Below are 17,518 nucleotides of genomic sequence, written 5' to 3' on the forward strand. Positions count from 1 at the left end.
CGGAAATCCGTGAGGTATGACATTTTTAGGGTCGACCTTTTCTAACCCCTTCCTTCCTTGTGAGAAGGCAGCATCGCTGCAGATGCTGGTTGTCCGAGGGAAACACCCTACTGTTGTCACACCCCCCTACAGTCAGCAGTACGACTTCGCCCTCAGACCTTGAGTTGCTGTCTTTAGTCTTACCGTTCTCCAATCGACCTGCCTGGCATGGTAGAACCTACAGAAACATATGTTCCAGCCAATATAGCTCGGTCGGGTCATCACGATAGGCAAGCCCCACCACCGCATCAGTGTAGGAGCTAGGTCGAGCCATTGTAAATATTAGGGGCTGCAAATCTGTGTTTTCGGTATTTTCTTGGACTGTACCTAGCGTATAACTGAAGAGTTTAAAATTGGACCAAAGGTATATCTTAGACTTCAATATTAGCTAAAACGACATGAAAACGTCTTACCAGTAAGCAATATTGAAGCATCCGGTCATGGTGCACATATGACCAAAAGACTGATCAAATAAATTTTTGAGTATCAAGAGCTGGATAATATTAAACCCTTACAAATATATTTTTTCATAAGTACTTATAAAATATAGTTCACAGTCATATCGAAGTTATTATTCTTATATAGTGCCGTCAATTGGTTATAATATATGCAAGACCTGATAAAACTGTGCGCCGAGCTAAGTGGCCACACCCCATATTAATACAGTCAAAGAGAAAATTAACAAGTTGGAAATCAAGGAAGTCAAAGAACAATCATATCAACGATGGTGAAAAACCGAAGAAATAAGAAAAATGAAAGTATCCCCATTGTTGCTAATGCACTTCAAGCAACGTCATCTAAGGATTCCAACAATTGAGTACGATTTTCGTACGCCTCCCAAAGAAGACGTCTGCACTAACTAAAGCAGGGAGATGTGGTAAATATGCCCTAAACACTTGTAGTTGATAAATGTTTGAAAACTCAAGGAACTATCTACCTTACCCAGTATCCTACGTTTAGCTTCCTTATTACCCACCTAGTAATATTACCAAGCCTAAGCAATACTTTCAGGATATACCAAATTCAGTCCCCTAACAAGCCAGTTAAAAAAATTATAAAACTATGGCGACACAACTAAGTAAAATACATAAACACCAAAAAAGAGCTGTACGACAGTCCGATCATAATATATGTAGTCATAACTTTTACAAACAACTTTTTTTAATGGTTGAGGTTTACGACCATTGGTAGAATGTTCGAAATATTTTTGATACTCTCCGCCCAAGAAAATTCCAATAAGACGGCATAATTCATAATCTAATACACGAATCTATGTATTTTAAGTTTAAAACCCGATAAAATGTGACTCCGTTTAGAGGTTTGTCAAACTGATCACGAATTGTACAAGTAGTCGACAAAATGACAAACATCTGGATAACGGTTAATAAAACACTATTTCCTTTTGTACTCAGTAAAGTACAGTCGTTTATATGAAACGATCAGTACAGTAACTCCTGTTAGTTACCTCTTTTGGTTAAATTGCTATGCTATTTGGATGAAAAATTGTGTACATTTTGCGCTGGTATAGTAGAGAAATTAAACACGATTAGGCTGAATTCCAAGAGATCATAAAAAAGCAATTTTCTGCCAATAAGATGTATTTTCGGATGAATGTAAACAATTGTAAGTCAATCTTGTTTATCAAATAATAACATACTACTGTTAAAAACACAATACTAGCGGATAAAAAACTTATAACAAGGCATATTTTGTCTGACTGAAAGTTCGGTCTTGTACATCAGCTAGTCAACAGTACATGAGGTCCGTCAACCGAAGATCATTAGTTCAAATAACAATCATAACGCATAGTTTTACTTTTCAACTTTATTCCTTTGTTTCTATACCTAAAGCTTAGTCAATCAACGAAGGCAAATCCAAACACTAAGATATGCAACCCACTGATACGTCAGGTGAAGCTGAGCCGTGATTGGTCAGTAAACAGAGGTACACATCGGAGCTATAACAAATATACAGATTATTTTGATATGAATATTAGAATGGTTTATTTCTACTTGGATTTAACTATGTTGACTTCTCTGTAATTTACGTCAATGAACTATTGTCTAACCCAATCTGGCTTTTAATCGTAAGCCGGGTATTGTGTAACTGTGTGCATACCGAGATTTTTCTAGCAATCTGTTACCTAGTATGTTGATAGAGTGCCAAGTCTAGTATTGGGTTTAATTATCTAGCATCAGCAACTATTGATACTGCTGGTCGTATTATCTCGTACCCAGTAATAAAGAGGTAGGATCACAAGTATGAATCCTAATTTTTTCATTACATCACTCGGCAATCAGGTATAAATTCATTTAGTCAGCCTTAAGAAACATCAAATATATGATGTTTATTAATATTAAGTGGTGGTGGAAGTTTCCAGCCTGTAAACTAAATAGTTGGGAGTTGAGTGTTTTGATTATTAAATAATGACACTATCAAATAATTTGTATGTATATGGAACGAGTTATATATGTCATTTAATCAAACAAGAAATTTTAAATAAAAGTATACAGTAAAAATCATTTACTTTTCGGGCTCCAAGGATCATCAATAGGGATAAGTGGAAAAGTTGACTGTGGTATATTGGTATTATTAAATGATGTGGATGGAGAAGGTGATGATGTATTATTATTTAACGAACTGCTCGGAACTGCTAAAGGAGCAGACCATGGATCCGGTAAATGAGCTGGTGCAACTGATAAAGAAGTATCAACTAAATTGAATAATCCACCACTAGGAGCACAACTTGGTGGCTCAAAGGCACTACTAGATCCAGAAGGAATATTGGAAACTGAATGTTTACCTGACTTATCCTTCTATATTAAATAGTGAGAAAATGATAACATAATTAAACAGTATTAATCCTTTAATTCAAAGGTTTAAAGGAATATAATCAACTTGATGATAAATTGGATTACAAACATGACTTCAGTCAAATAATTTATGAGACAAATTTATCAGATACAAGGAAACTTGTGTATCCAAATAAACTTAAGAATTACTATTAATTATATAAAGCTTAAAAATCCCAAGTTTATCCCCAAAGGATTTCAGTCAGTTTAATCGAAATAGATTCTGGCACAGATGTAACTAACCAAAGATGTCAAAACATATTAGGACGACGAAATCAAATTAATAAAATGAATAATAAATGAGTTGACATAATCTGGTAGCAATGATAATAAAAACGACTGAACACTGATAATATGGTTCGAAAAGACAGAGTAGTAAGGTGTGTACGAAGGAATAGTGGAATTCAAAATCGAAACGAAGATAAGGAGTGAATACATCTGTGTTATTGTTCAAAATCCTCGGCTATGTCACTCGAAAATTTTATAAAAGAATGTAAATAAGTTTTAAAAGATCACTTTAATATAGTTTTCTTCTTCCTGGCTATCTCAATTATTAGTTAAATAAGAACTATTCACATAAACAATAAAGAAATTTATCTCTTAAAGTGAAACCACCAATATGATAAAATTTTTGAACAAAAATGAATAAAGAAATAACAGGAAACACTCTTAAGTTTATGTCAAATAGATATGATTTATGAATTCAAGTGGGTGTTTATTATTTATTTAAACACACAAACATTGGTACAAGGAAGCACCAAATATATATAAGCCACACTTTGTCATTCGATTTGTGTGAGGGGGCCCAAACCGAGGCAGATGATTTTCTTAGGTGGCCACTTCCCGAGCCTTTAACCTCGAGGTCTAATCAATAAAGCAGTGGAGCAACGTTAGGAGATGCAGTTCCGTGGTAGCTGGTGACCAATAACAGGTTTATACGCCATTTGTTTTCTCAGGATCCTGGAGCCCACGTGCACCATTGGTTTGGAATCAGGGTTTTCCCTAGATGGATCCTCCATATCCACCAACTCGGTTAAAGCACTGGACATCCGCTTTTCGTCCCCTCGATTTCGTAAACAACACAGCCCGCCGTGGAGTGTAACATATTCTCTCAAAAAGTAGATGAAATTATATATATATATATATATATATATATATATATATATATACAAATAGTCTTAACAACCGACTGAAAATCATGAAACCGGATATATGTCTAATACTACTTCGAAGATTTTACAGTCAAACAAAATATTATCAGATACGAGAAACTGAATTAGATTTACTTTAAAACTCCGTTTACTTTTGTGTATAAATTCTTTGTTCACCAGACTATATACGAGTTTATTACAACAATTTAGAATTATCATCTAGTCATATCGACGACAACTCTTAACATTGTACAAGTACAGAAGTCACTAGTGAGCTAATTCACTAACTAGACACATACATATTTTCAATAACTATTACGAACAGTAATACTTAGAGTATTAAGGAACGAGGTGAAAAGTGAACGAGATTGTTGATCAGGAAAAATGTCGAACATTTTAATTTTGATCTCAATGTGTACAAGCGTAAATTGTAAAAAAGTTCTGATGAACACATTTTGATGGTTAGAAAGCCGTCCATCAGTCATAACTGATGATCATATCTTCACCCTCCGCCAAATGTTAGAACACTGCCATACTTATCAAAGGCCAACAATCGTAGTGTTTCTTGACATCTGTTGAGGCTAATGTCCTCAATATCTGACTCCAATAAATAATATCCCGTAAACTGAGTATTTAAGGTAGGCTTAATCTCCTAGTAGAATTGCGGATTTACTCGAGATTATTGAGAAACCTGAACACCAGTTATAGAGATAGTTTATTGTTAATGATTAATAAAAATCCACAAGCGTACGGTGAGCAAGCACACGATGAAACAGAGTGAGTGAGTGTGTGTGTGTTTAAAACCCATATATACTTTTGAGAGTTAATCGGGTGTGGATAAATTATCGATTATCTGCACATTGAAACCAATAGGAGAATAGCTTAAGAGTTAATATACAGAAATGCATTCGATCATACACACCGAAATTAACATAGTGAATTAAGAGTCTGAGTTACAATGAATAGACGAATGATACAGTGGCCAAATGGGCTTGCCACACATCAGGGCTGCCTTCGATTCGTTGGATAGGACTGTTCTCTGGGATTGTCTATTGAAGAAGGGTGTGCCTGAGAAGTTTATTAACATCCTAAAAGCCCTATATACAAACACCTCAGGCAGAGTGAGGGCATACAACCACCTCTCTCCATTGTTCCATTCGAGCAGTGGGGTTAGGCAGGGTTGCCCAATCTCACCATTCCTCTTCAACTTTGCCATCGATGACATTCTGGAAACAGTTCTGATGGATGTAAGTAATGACGGCGTAGATCTGTTGCTTGGAGAAAGACTTCTCGACCTTGAGTATGCGGATGATATTGTCTTACTGTGCGATAATGCCCAAGGCATGCAATCCGCACTTAATCAGTTGGCAATCAGTGTTCGTAGGTATGGTATGTGCTTTGCACCTTCGAAGTGCAAAGTACTTCTACAAGACTGGCAGGATTCTAATCCTGTACTCACTCTGGATGTGGAGCAGATAGAAGTAGTCTAGAAGTTCGTGTATCTGGGTAGCTGCATAAGTGCTGGTGGGGGCGTGAGTGATGAGATCAATTCACGTATAGTGAAAACCAGAGCGGCTTATGTCCATCCGGGCCATCTTTGGCGCCTTCGTGATGTTAGTCTGGCTGTAAAAGGTCGGATCTACAACGCGTCGGTGAGAGCAGTCTTGCTCTATGCTTGTGAAACCTGGCCTCTCCGAGTTGAGGACGTTAGATGACTTTCTGTGTTCGATCATCGCTGTCTCTAAAGGATTGCTGACATCCAGTGGCAACACCATGCTAGTAATGCAGAGGTTCGGCATCGTGTGTTCGGGCACAAAGATGATAATTCAATCGGTGTCACTATCTTGAAACACCGACTTCGGTGGCTTGGACATGTTCTACGAATGTCGTGCCAACGAATTCCACGTCGTGTATTATTTGCCGACTCTGGGACTAGTTGGAAAACGCGGAGAGGTGGTCAGTATATGACATGGTGTCGTGGGATGAAAGAAAGCTGTAAAGGACTGGCTTGTGTTGGTCCTTCACGACTCCTGGTTGGGGTCCGAGAGATGGTGCGACACAGTGGCTAGAGACGTTATCAGATATGGCTCAGAATAGAAGCCAGTGGTGATCCTGCTGTAACCTTCTTTTACTTTCTTCATAAAAAGTGGTTGTATCTTCCTTAACTGAAAGATTTCTTCTGATTGTACCATTCTGTTCCCCTACTATTGCTACTATTATTATTACACTACCTTACACCAATCTCTTCGTTATTGTTTATTATTATTATTATTTCTTTTTTTTAGGTTCCTCACTTTTTTTCTTCTTGGATTCTCATTGGTTTGTGTGGCGCATATATATTTGGCGCACTCTTGTACCAATATTTATGTGTTCAAATAAATAAATAAATAAGATGCAGAACTTGAAGAAAGTGTGCATCGATACCACATCAGTACACCAAGACGAAATTGAAGCGATGATTATTAAATGAAATGAAATAGTAATAGCATCATTGACAGTAAGAAAGAGTGGGCATGTAGGCCATGAAGAGAGAAAATAAAAGGAAGAGTAGGTAGAAGCCAACTTAAGTGTGATACACCCGGAAGTTGAGTTCAATTTTTTCGACCAATACTAACAACCAAAACGTCCCCTTCAATAAAGGACTACTTTTATGAGTTCTCTTGAAATTTCCAAAATTAGGGAAGAGAGTAAACGAAACAAAAAACCACTTTTAATAGTTCAGTTCATGAGTCGATGTAAGCTAGACCACCATTGAAAACCTGGAAGCACTGGACAGCCGTTTCGTCCTATTACGGAACTCCTCAGTAGTGCACATCCACTAATCGACTCATGAATTCAACTATCTAGAAATCACTACAATTTCCATAGACCCTCATTCTAATAATAAAAAAGTATCTCACTAAAATCAACTGAGAAAAAGAAGTATCCTCAATCACACCAATATGATATGTGTATACATTATTCTTATCCATTTCGCATGATCTCAACTTTACCAATGATACACTTTGCTGGTAATTAAGACCTAATCGACTTGACATCCACTATTTTCAATTTATAACCGAGCGCTTTAACCGGATCCCAAACCAATGGTGCACATGGGCTCCAGTATTCTGCGGGAACAAATGGCGTATGAACCAATTTTTGGTCACCGGCTACCATGGGACTGCATCTCCTCATGATGCTCCACTGCCTTGTGGATCAGACCTTTTGGTCAAAGGCTCGGGGCGTGGCCCCCTGAGAAAACCACCTGCTTCGGTCTGGGCACCCGGGCAGTATCATAGCCCACACACAAATATAATGGTAATGAAAATGTGTGGCGCATACATATTTGGTGCCCTCTTCTACCAATATTCATGTGTTCAAATAAAATAAAATAAACACTAATATTCTGTTTAATGTTACACATTGTTGATAAATTTATAAATGTGAAGTTAGAAGAGGTTACAAGAAACAGTTGTTTGCCCGGATATTCTTTGCTTTCTTTGATATACGTAGAATTAAAAACAACGAAAAATAAGTAATTACCTGTTCTTCTCGACGACTCTGCTCTATTACCATTTGTACCTTGGCTTCTTCTTTAGCTTCTTCAGCTCGTCTCCGCCGTTCTTCTCGATCATGTTCCTCTTTACTGATAGCCAGAGCAAGTTGAAGATGTAATTGTTCTTCTCCGGCAGATTGAGGTCTAACGGAATCTAATTCAGTTGCGGCATGAGAAACAGATTCTAAAAATTAAGATATATTATCCGAACTCAGTAAAATATTCAATCCCAAAAATAACAGTTTCCCAATGCCAGCATCACGACTTTGTGCATAGACAGTATAAGTATACTGGATCAAGTGATATGAATTGCTTATAAGTTTACCTGAGACATTATAAATGACTTATGCTAGACTTCGAAAAATACTATCACAGATCAGAATTACATAAAAAAACCCGAAATGTTTACTTAGCCACAACGAATAACGCAACATACAAACATGAAGTAGGTTACTAAAACAAACTAAGCGATCTGGATCAGGAAACAATTAAGCATATATATATATATATATATATATATATATATATATATATATATATATATATATATATATATATATATATATATATATATATATATATATATATATATATATATATATAGGTGAAGATGCTGCTTATTAATCATATTTACATTCAACCAAAAAATCATGCAATGTTAACAGGCAATTCAATTTAGTCAATACTTATTTGATAGGTTTTGACAAATTTTAACAAAAAGTTTTCATACTCTGTATTTTCGTTATACATAAGCGATCACTTTACATTTATACATATATACATTTATTATTATAGAATATCTATGTGAAAAGTTACAGCTTAGATAAGTGATGATAGGTTATCTTAGTTAAATGATTAAATTTTAGCTTCATTGGCAATTTTTATCTGAAAGCAAGTGGGTAAATTATAAATGAACGTTTTAAGCTACTAATCAGTGAGGTTGACATTTTTATACTCCTCGGTTTGATTTATATTGTTACGTTGCCTGAATAAATTAATTACAAAAGTTATCCTCCACTTAGGCCAATAACTATGAATCATTCAACTGTGTTTCGCTTTAATTTTAGGTAGGTTTAATATGTATATAGAGAAATGCATTCTCGTTAAATGATAACTTTCCACAGTCGCAGACTAAGTGATGTCTTATGGCCATTTCTTCAAAATACTGAGACAAATGTATTTAATGTCGACTGACGTACTGTTAAGAAGAAATCATTTTTTATCATGGTAATCCGTTTAGTTACTCTACTACTGTAAATAGAAGTAATCTTTTTAGAATTATCCTGGAACTCCCAGTTTAGTTCGCTCTGCTGAACCTATTAATGATTGCTTATTTTAAAAGCGCTTGTTACATCTGTGCTCAGCTGCATTCCCATAAAATGTTTTCCTTAGTTAGCCTTTCACTATATGATTGTTTCACTTTATGCTCGTAAACTGACAGGGTGGATCCATGTTGACGTAGACAATGATTGCAAATCAATTTGAACATTAATGCTTCTAAAAGGTGTTTTTCATTCTAAGGCTTTCATTCATTGGTGATTTTGAAATTTCCTCAATCGAATTGTCTCCAATTGTCGAAGTTCATTAACACAGGCAAAGATAGTTATATAACATTAGCAGTAGGTGCTGATGTTATCCACAACCATACTTAATTTTATAATCTATTTATACTAATTCGTAAATTTTATTGGAACACTTGCGTCCCAATAGGATATAAGTTTGTCGGTAAAATTTAAAAAAAAAAAACAAATACACTTACTTGAAGGCAAGGTTCCTTTTTCAAAATAGTTGGAGCCAGAATATCCAATAGGATAGCTACTACGACCAGATGGTGGGACACCATATTTAACCGGTGAATCTCCAGCAGAAGCCGTAGTTCCCAAACCCCCATGCATCAAACGGTCACGTGCTAGTAGAGCCTTTGTACGTTCTTCGTGCAAACGTTCCTCATCTCTAAGAAGCGTACTCAAATGACGAGCTTTCTCACGGACATTCTTACCACGATCTTTCCCATCCTCAACACACTCAAAGTCCTGTTTGTTGAAGGAAAAAGAATAGAATGCTAGCTACGAGAGAACTATATTCATGGAACCCAGTTATGAGGACTCAATAATGATTCTATAAGTCATCTAACTGAAACACCTATTAATAAACTAAATCATATTAGTGTGTGTCAGCAAATATAAGAAAGCACTTTTTATCAAATTGATTAAGAACTAGTAAATTAAGTCTAAGGTGATGTAAATTATTGTTATAGCCCATCAACATGCAACTAATTTCACTTTAATCGCCTCTCAAATATACCATACTCTCAAACAGTCATTGACAATAAGTATAAATACTCCGATAGTTATATGCAGCCATAAAACTAGAAGTAGGAGCACCGTTGAGAATTGAGATACTGTGAAACCAAGTACACATGAAATAAGATGTCCAAGTATAGATATAAACGGAATTATACTTAGAAAATAGTACTAAATAACACTTCATGAGGTCACTGACTGTTAGACTGGACCGAGTTGTCATATGTAGTTTACTCAGTTGGGGTTTGAGAGGTTATCTCAACCAATGAATATAGACATTAGGTGACATTGTTTGAAATCGGTCGTAGTGGCGCACTCACATTCAAGTTTTTATTTTCCTTTAGATCTTAAGTTTTACAACTACCTTATACCTCTTAATTGGACCATTAACCCTACTTTTCGAATCAGATCATCTATACGTAGTCTTCATTAATACCAATTACACCACACAATACTACTAGTTTGGTATTCTTCTTGATAATTTCATCTCGATGTGATGTGATTAGACAACTTGGACGTTGTTTATGGCCGATTGACTAGATAGCATAGGAACAACAGTTTCCAATGTCAATCGAACCTGTGGCTAAACGATTAAAAGTTAGACGTTTGAGTGCTGTTAGAGGTATGAGGGCGGTTATCACTTCCCAGTTGCCCACACCGTGGAAGGGTTCTTCCAGAAATACATGAAAAGAAAATTGGGTTAGGGGAGACTTTTGTGACCTGAGAGCGTGACCGCAGTGCCCAGGGGACAACTGCTTGAGGTCGGTCACATTATGAAGATCAAGGGGTATAGTCAGAAACAAATCAAATAATAAAAGTGAATGAGACTAGTATATGATGGTGCAATCCAGCCGGAAACACAAGCAAAGAGAGTTCCTTCAATCTTTTATCAAGAATTCAAAAGCAAACTACTGCAATGATCTCTATTGGTTTTTATTTTGATCCATGTCTGACAACGTTTCAAACCACTGAGCTGCACCAATCCTAAGACCCTAACCAGGGAGTCGTGATGGACTGACAGATGCCAGTCCTGTACGGCTTCTCATACTACAGCACCATATCGTAAAATGACCAACTCTTCGCTCTTTCTACATCAGCTTATAGTTGGCAATTGTTGAACAATGAGGAATTTCCTGGGGTTACATTTGTAACACAAGTCCAAGCCACCAAAGCCGGTGTTTTAAGGTGCTGGCAACAACTGAGCCATCAGTACTATTTGCAAACACATATAGTCTAATTTCAGTATAACTAACACATGTTGCTACTGAGTTCTGTGTTTGCTCAGCTTAGAAAGGCCAGACTTCGTAAGAGTAGGGAAGGATTGGTCTCTCTGACTTGCAACTGACGCGACATTTTGCATCCAGACTAGCATCACAACGACGCTAAAGATGGGTCACATTGACGTAAACTTCCTTGTTTTTCATCAATTAATCAAACAAAAACACACACAACTAGCCAGATACACGGACTGTTCTACTATCTCTTATCGTTCATCATAAACAATGAGTGCAGACAGGTTTCTCCCAGTCTTTCAGACGCACTCTGCACTAAGAAGATGCAAAGTACATGTCACACTTACGGACACTAAATGCTGAATCATTAGGTGTGATTTCCATAGGTTGAAGTTTATCGGAATTAAAACAAGACAATACCTATACTCAAGATCGGAAAGTTTTTCTTCAAGCAACAAATTTACACCACCGCGACCTACTTTCATTACAGCTATTTACAGAATGTCATAGGTAGCAAAGTTGAAAAGGAATGGTGAGGCTAAACAACCCCCCATAACAGCACTGCTGGAATTCGATAGTGAGTAGAGCTGGTCGTAAGCTTTTCCTCTACCTGAGGTGTTCGTATCAGTTGTCAGGACCGACCATAGCTGCTACCTTGACGCGGTGGTGGGGCTTGCCTATCGTGATGACCCGACCGAGCTATATTGGCTGGAACATATGTTTCTGTAGGTTCTACCATGCCAGGCAGGTCGATTGGAGAACGGTAAGACTAAAGACAGCAACTCAAGGTCTGAGGGCGAAGTCGTACTGCTGACTGTAGGGGGGTGTGACAACAGTAGGGTGTTTCCCTCGGACAACCAGCATCTGCAGCGATGCTGCCTTCTCACAAGGAAGGAAGGGGTTAGAAAAGGTCGACCCTAAAAATGTCATACCTCACGGATTTCCGTCTCCGGCGGTAAGGCCCTATCGAGAACGGAGCTAACATACTAAAAACCTCCCACAAAAAGGCCGTGCGCGACCGGCCTCAAGCAGTTGTCCCTTGGGCTCTGTGGTCACGCTCCCAGATCGTTAAGACCAACACTAATCCGACTTCCTTTTCAGGTTCCTCAAGAAATACCCTTCCACGGTGTGGGAAGCCGGGAAGTGATATCAGCCCTCATACCCGTAACAGCACACGAGACCAAGTCGGTCACATTCAAATCCTTCCTACACCTCCTGACAACCCTCTTATCTCCACGACTAACCCTTCTCACGTCCCTTTATCACCTCACACCGCTAGGGCAGACGAAAAGCTAGGCGCTCTGATGTAGTAATAGTGGCTGGTGACTTTAATGCTCAAGTAGGCAAACTAAGCGGAAGAGAAAGACACCTGGGTGGATCTTATGGTGTCGCGGCTCAGAGAACAGATAATGGAGACTGTCTGTTGCATCTATGCTCAGATAACCGCCTTTTTCTTGCAAACACTAACTTTAAGCATAAGGAAAAACATCTTTTGACATGGCGACCCTAGAATTCGTCCCAACGTTGGACCCAAATAGATCACATCGCTATCAGCCACCGATGAAGGGGCTCGATAGAAGACTGCCGCTCATTCTGGAGCACATGCTTAGACTCAGATCATGTTCTAGTGCGAGCGCGTATTTGTATACGTCTTAATGGACGTAGGAACTATGATGCAAGGAAACTCCTTAAGGTCCTACTTAATGATAGTCAAGCTAAAAGTATATTTCAGGAACAATTAGGAAAACAGTTAGGCAGCCATGTATGTGATGCCTACCCCGAGGCAGCGTGGAATGATATCTCGCGGATCCCAACTAGGTGGTCTACACCTACCAACATGGCTCAATCCACTTGTCAGTGACTTCATGGATTTGTGCTGTTTTGGTCTGGCCGCCCCTAGCTTTCTTCCAACCTACTCCTACACCAGAAAACATCGCACGTCGGGGCAGTCGGTGGTTTGGCATGCGTAACACGTGTCCCAGTCATCTCAACTGACGAAGCTTCACTACTTTATCACTTGATTTGCCTGGTTGGGATCCGCTAGATGATAGCAACCGATGGTTAGAGACCTTGAATGACATGGCTCAAAATCTTTTGCAATAGCGCAGGTGCATCCACTCTTTGTGGATGCATTCCTCGTGTCCTTTATTTTCTTTCCAAATTTATTTCACTGGATTATACTCCTTGAATCACATCTTCAAACCCTAATCTTTCCGAGTACTGCTTATACTCTTACTACCTCCACCACTACGGGATTAGAATCGATAACTGCATCTCTGTGCTAATATGGTATGGCAACTCGAACTGATGTACGTACGTACGAAGTTCCACGTTGTTACTGACTGACTGATCAGTTGTCAGAAAATCGGTAAACCTCTTGGGCACAAGAATCACTCTGCTCCTCACAAATCAGTTTTTCAAGCGTTTTTGACAACCTACGAAGCACAATGGAGGTCAATAGTTTAGATAATTCCATCTGGGCTCCGCCTGGACTAATGGTGGTCCCAGGATTTGTTAAAGGAGGTTCAGGCGTAAGGTTAGTAACCCTACCTCATAAACAAAATCCAAAATCAGCATAAGCTAACTAAACTTTACTCTGGGAGTTGAAGGGCCTTCATAAATAGTTATGACACGTAATGAAAACCGGGTCCTCAGAGGCCACGAGGTCAATGACCTATTTGGCGGCCACAACAATTAATATTTGTACACGGGATGTCCAGACAATGTGGGAGACCAGGTGAGTCATTCAAACAGCTACAGAAATGGAAAGATACAACTCGGAGACACACTTTATACAAAACTGGATAAAAAAGGATTGGTTTCAGGAGAGTCGTTATTGTATTCCAGTCACGGAGAAGGAAATGCATTATACAAAAGTTTACTGACACTGCCCAAAGAAGAGCGGAACGCGCTAATAAGATAGGAAACTTATGGCCCTATGGTCGAGACATCCTTTAAAACAGAGAAGGAAAATAAGGCAATTAATTTTATCCAATGATACACACCTGTCAATGATGATAGTGAGGACGATAAAGACCGAATGCATGAGATTGCAGTCTGTCCTACAGAAGTACTAACAACAGGACCTAACCACTCTGGTAGGAGAACTAAATCCTTAAGTCGGAATAGACAATTCCGGGCATGAAGGCATCATGTGACGTGGATGGGGAAATAAAGGACAAAAATAGTGAGAAACTGGTAGATGCATGTGCTTCCAGAAACATAGAAACATTTTCGCCCACAAACGCATCCACAAGGTTACATAGGCTTCATTGGGCCAAACAAGAAACCCAGATCGTTCACATACGCATGCATAAAATATTCAGAAGGTTCACCGAATATGCGAAAAAAGGTGTTGATGGGGCTTCAGGTGATGAGCAAGCTAAGACTGAAGTTAAGGAAGTATCGGATGGTTGCAAAATCAGTACTATAAAATTTTAATACCTGGAAACTACAGAAGAACACCCCCCCCCAAAAAAAAGGATATAAAAAACCATATGATACAATCAAGAAGCTCACATAAAATATAAGATTCCAAGGTGTTATGATCTCTCCTATAACGACCCAGCCACATTTATTGCTTAGTATTCTTAAAACACTACATCACTCGACAAGTCCCCAAACCAGAAAACGGTTTGACAGAACGTAATTATATTCGAAATAAACAAGGTTGAGTAGGAGTAATAATCGCAGTAAGAAAAATATTAATATACTCATAATTTTACATGAGAGGATTCAAGAGTCTTCTCCAAGTATCCGCTAGCACTGATTGGCTAAGAAATAGACAATTAGCATGTCTCAGCACAATCCTGAAAGGAACATGTTTTAATCTGATCCATATTCCGGCAACACAAAGTCAGTCAGTCAGCTACAACGTAGGACTAGGCACATATATGCATCGGTCCAAGTTGCCATACCTCATTAACACAACAAGATGAACGCCGGATTCATAAAAGTAGTTAATCCAGTGATGGTAATATATAAAAGAAAGATTGCGTATAAGGATATAGTACAGGAAGAAAGAATTAGTTCGTAGAAAGAAAGATATGAAGCGATTTTAGTCTCACAGTTTAAGGGAAGACAGAGAGTGTATACACCGACGCCATCGTGATCGATTCTCAGCCATGTCACCAAGAGTCTCCAACCATTGGATACGATAGTCACGCGGACTCCAACCAAGTAGTCTGCATCTACCAACATGACTCAGACTAGAAGTTAGTGACTTCAAGCACTGGTGTCACGTTTAGGTTTGGCCGCCCTTAACTTTCTTCCAAGCATCTCCAACACCGGGAAGCATTGCACCACGTAGTAATCGGTGTTCAGGCATACGTAACACATGAACCAACCATCTCAGTCGATGGAGATTCACAACCTCATCCCCGACCGTTGTTGCTACCTTGACGTGGTGGTCGGGGTTACCTATCGTGATGAAGCAACCGAGCTATACCGGCCGGAACAACCGATCCTCAAGGTCCTACCATGTCAGACAGGTCGGGTGAAGAGCGGTAAGACTAAAGGCAGCAACTCAAGGCCTGAGGGCGAAGTCGTACTGCTGACTGTACAGAGGTGTGACAGCAGTAAGGTGTTTCCTTCAGACAACCAGCATGACAGCGATGCTGCCTTCCCACAAGGAGGGGTGGGTTTAGAGGAGGTCAACCCTAAAAAATGCACACCTCGCCTTATTCCACGGATATCCGTCTCCGGCGGTAAGGTCTCAACAAGTACGGAGCTAACACGAAAATTACTCATAAAAACGTCGTGTGTGACCGACCTCAAACAGTTGTCCCCTGGGCACTGCAGTTACGCTACCAGGTCACTAAGACCACCTCTAATCCAATTTCCTTTCCAGGTACCTCTAGAAGAACCCTTCCACGCTGTATGCAACCGGGAAGTGATAACCGCTCTTATACCTTCAACAGCTTCCAAGACTACTGTATTTATAATCAACCTCCCCATTCAATTTCTGTCATTCCTCCTACATCAACTTTCAACGCTAAACTTCCCCTTTCGGTTTCCTCCTCGAGTGTCACCATAGTCAACGATTCTAGTGCTCAACACACTGTCCCAGGTCTACTGAAACATCGTTCCAAACTACACATTTCAGCCTTCAACGTACGCACACTATGTCAAGTGGGTTAGCAGGCTTCCTTGGCTAGAACCCTAGAATCTCGTACCATTGATGTATGCTGTGACTCTGAAACACGCATACAGGATCCCGGTATAGCCATTCACTTGACCTCACCTCGGCAAAAGGATGGGGCCAACGAGATAGACCCCCTGTGTATTTCGTGAGCCGATGGTCAGTTCACGTGAACTGGCAGGTGTGGGGATAGCACTAAGCATGAGGGCGAAACAAGCACTGTTGGAGTGGATCCCCGTCAACAGTCGTCTATGTGTTGTTCGGCTAAACGGCTTCGTAAGAATTCGGAAGGATAGGGACACACGTCGTTACCTTTTCGTCGTTTCTGCCCACGCTCCCACCGACTGCAGCTCGGATGAAGTGAAAAATGGATTTTACAGAAAGCTATCTGAACTTCTTCAGAAAGCTAAACGTTCAGACATAGTACTCGTAGCAGGTGACTTTAATGCCTAGATAGGTAGTTTAAACCAAACAGAAAGGCATTTAGGTGGGTATTTTAGTATTCCGGCACAAATGCAAGTTGTTGCTTCAATACTGGTCTGCGTCAACACCTGAACTAATGATAGGGAGTGAAGCAGTCGAAAGAGTTGACAACTTCACTTATCTTGAAAGCTACTAGTATTTGACCACAGATGCCTTAGAAATATTGCTGGGAGAGAAGCGCATTGCAAACCTTCTGGCATTGTTGCTTAGTGCTACTAGAAGACTGCATTTTATCAGCGTCTTCACCAAACAGGACTATGTCATCTGCGTATTCTAAGTCGATAAGTGGACCTCCTGGAAGGAGATCAATATCCGAGAATTCAGTCGACGAAAATGTTATTTCCATCAGTAGGTCTATGATGAAGTTAAATAAAAATGGAGAAAGTGGACAGCCTTGACGGACACCACTTGAGGTTGCAAAATCAGATGACAGTTTGCCATAAGCTCTGACTCGACTAGTAGTGTTCGAGTAAAGAGCCTTCACATGGTTTATGTACTTCTGGGGTACGCCTTTCAATGACAGACACTGCCACAGAATCTCGTGGTCTACGGAGTCAAATGCTGCTTTTAAGTCGAGAAAGACCGCCATTGTCGGACGTCGATAAGTATGCCTGTGTTCTAGAATCTGACGAATGGTGAATATATGGTCGATGCAGCCACGACCAGGTCTGAAGCCAACTTGATTCTCTCGTGTTTGCAGTTCACGAGTCTTGGTTAAGCGTCTGGTAATTATCGAGGCTGGTATTTTAGATACTATATTAGTTAAACTAATCCCTCTAT

At 39.3% G+C, this 17,518-nt stretch overlaps 1 protein-coding gene across 2 annotated transcripts in view; it reads right to left on the reverse strand.

Moving 5' to 3' along the window:
- EPN2_1 (Epsin-2) overlaps positions 1-17,518 on the reverse strand; it is a 35,311-nt gene that overhangs the window by 14,127 nt on the left and 3,666 nt on the right. For both annotated transcript variants that reach the window (XM_012945165.3, XM_051210561.1), the window contains exons 2-4: positions 9,340-9,613; positions 7,568-7,764; positions 2,567-2,855 (exon numbers count right to left, since the gene is read on the reverse strand). In XM_012945165.3, coding sequence (XP_012800619.3) covers positions 2,567-2,855; positions 7,568-7,764; positions 9,340-9,613 — 760 coding nt within the window. The remainder of the gene's footprint in view (positions 1-2,566; positions 2,856-7,567; positions 7,765-9,339; positions 9,614-17,518) is intronic.

Source organism: Schistosoma haematobium, chromosome ZW (genome assembly GCF_000699445.3).
Source record: "Schistosoma haematobium chromosome ZW, whole genome shotgun sequence".
In the NCBI taxonomy this organism is placed as follows: Eukaryota; Metazoa; Platyhelminthes; class Trematoda; order Strigeidida; family Schistosomatidae; genus Schistosoma; species Schistosoma haematobium.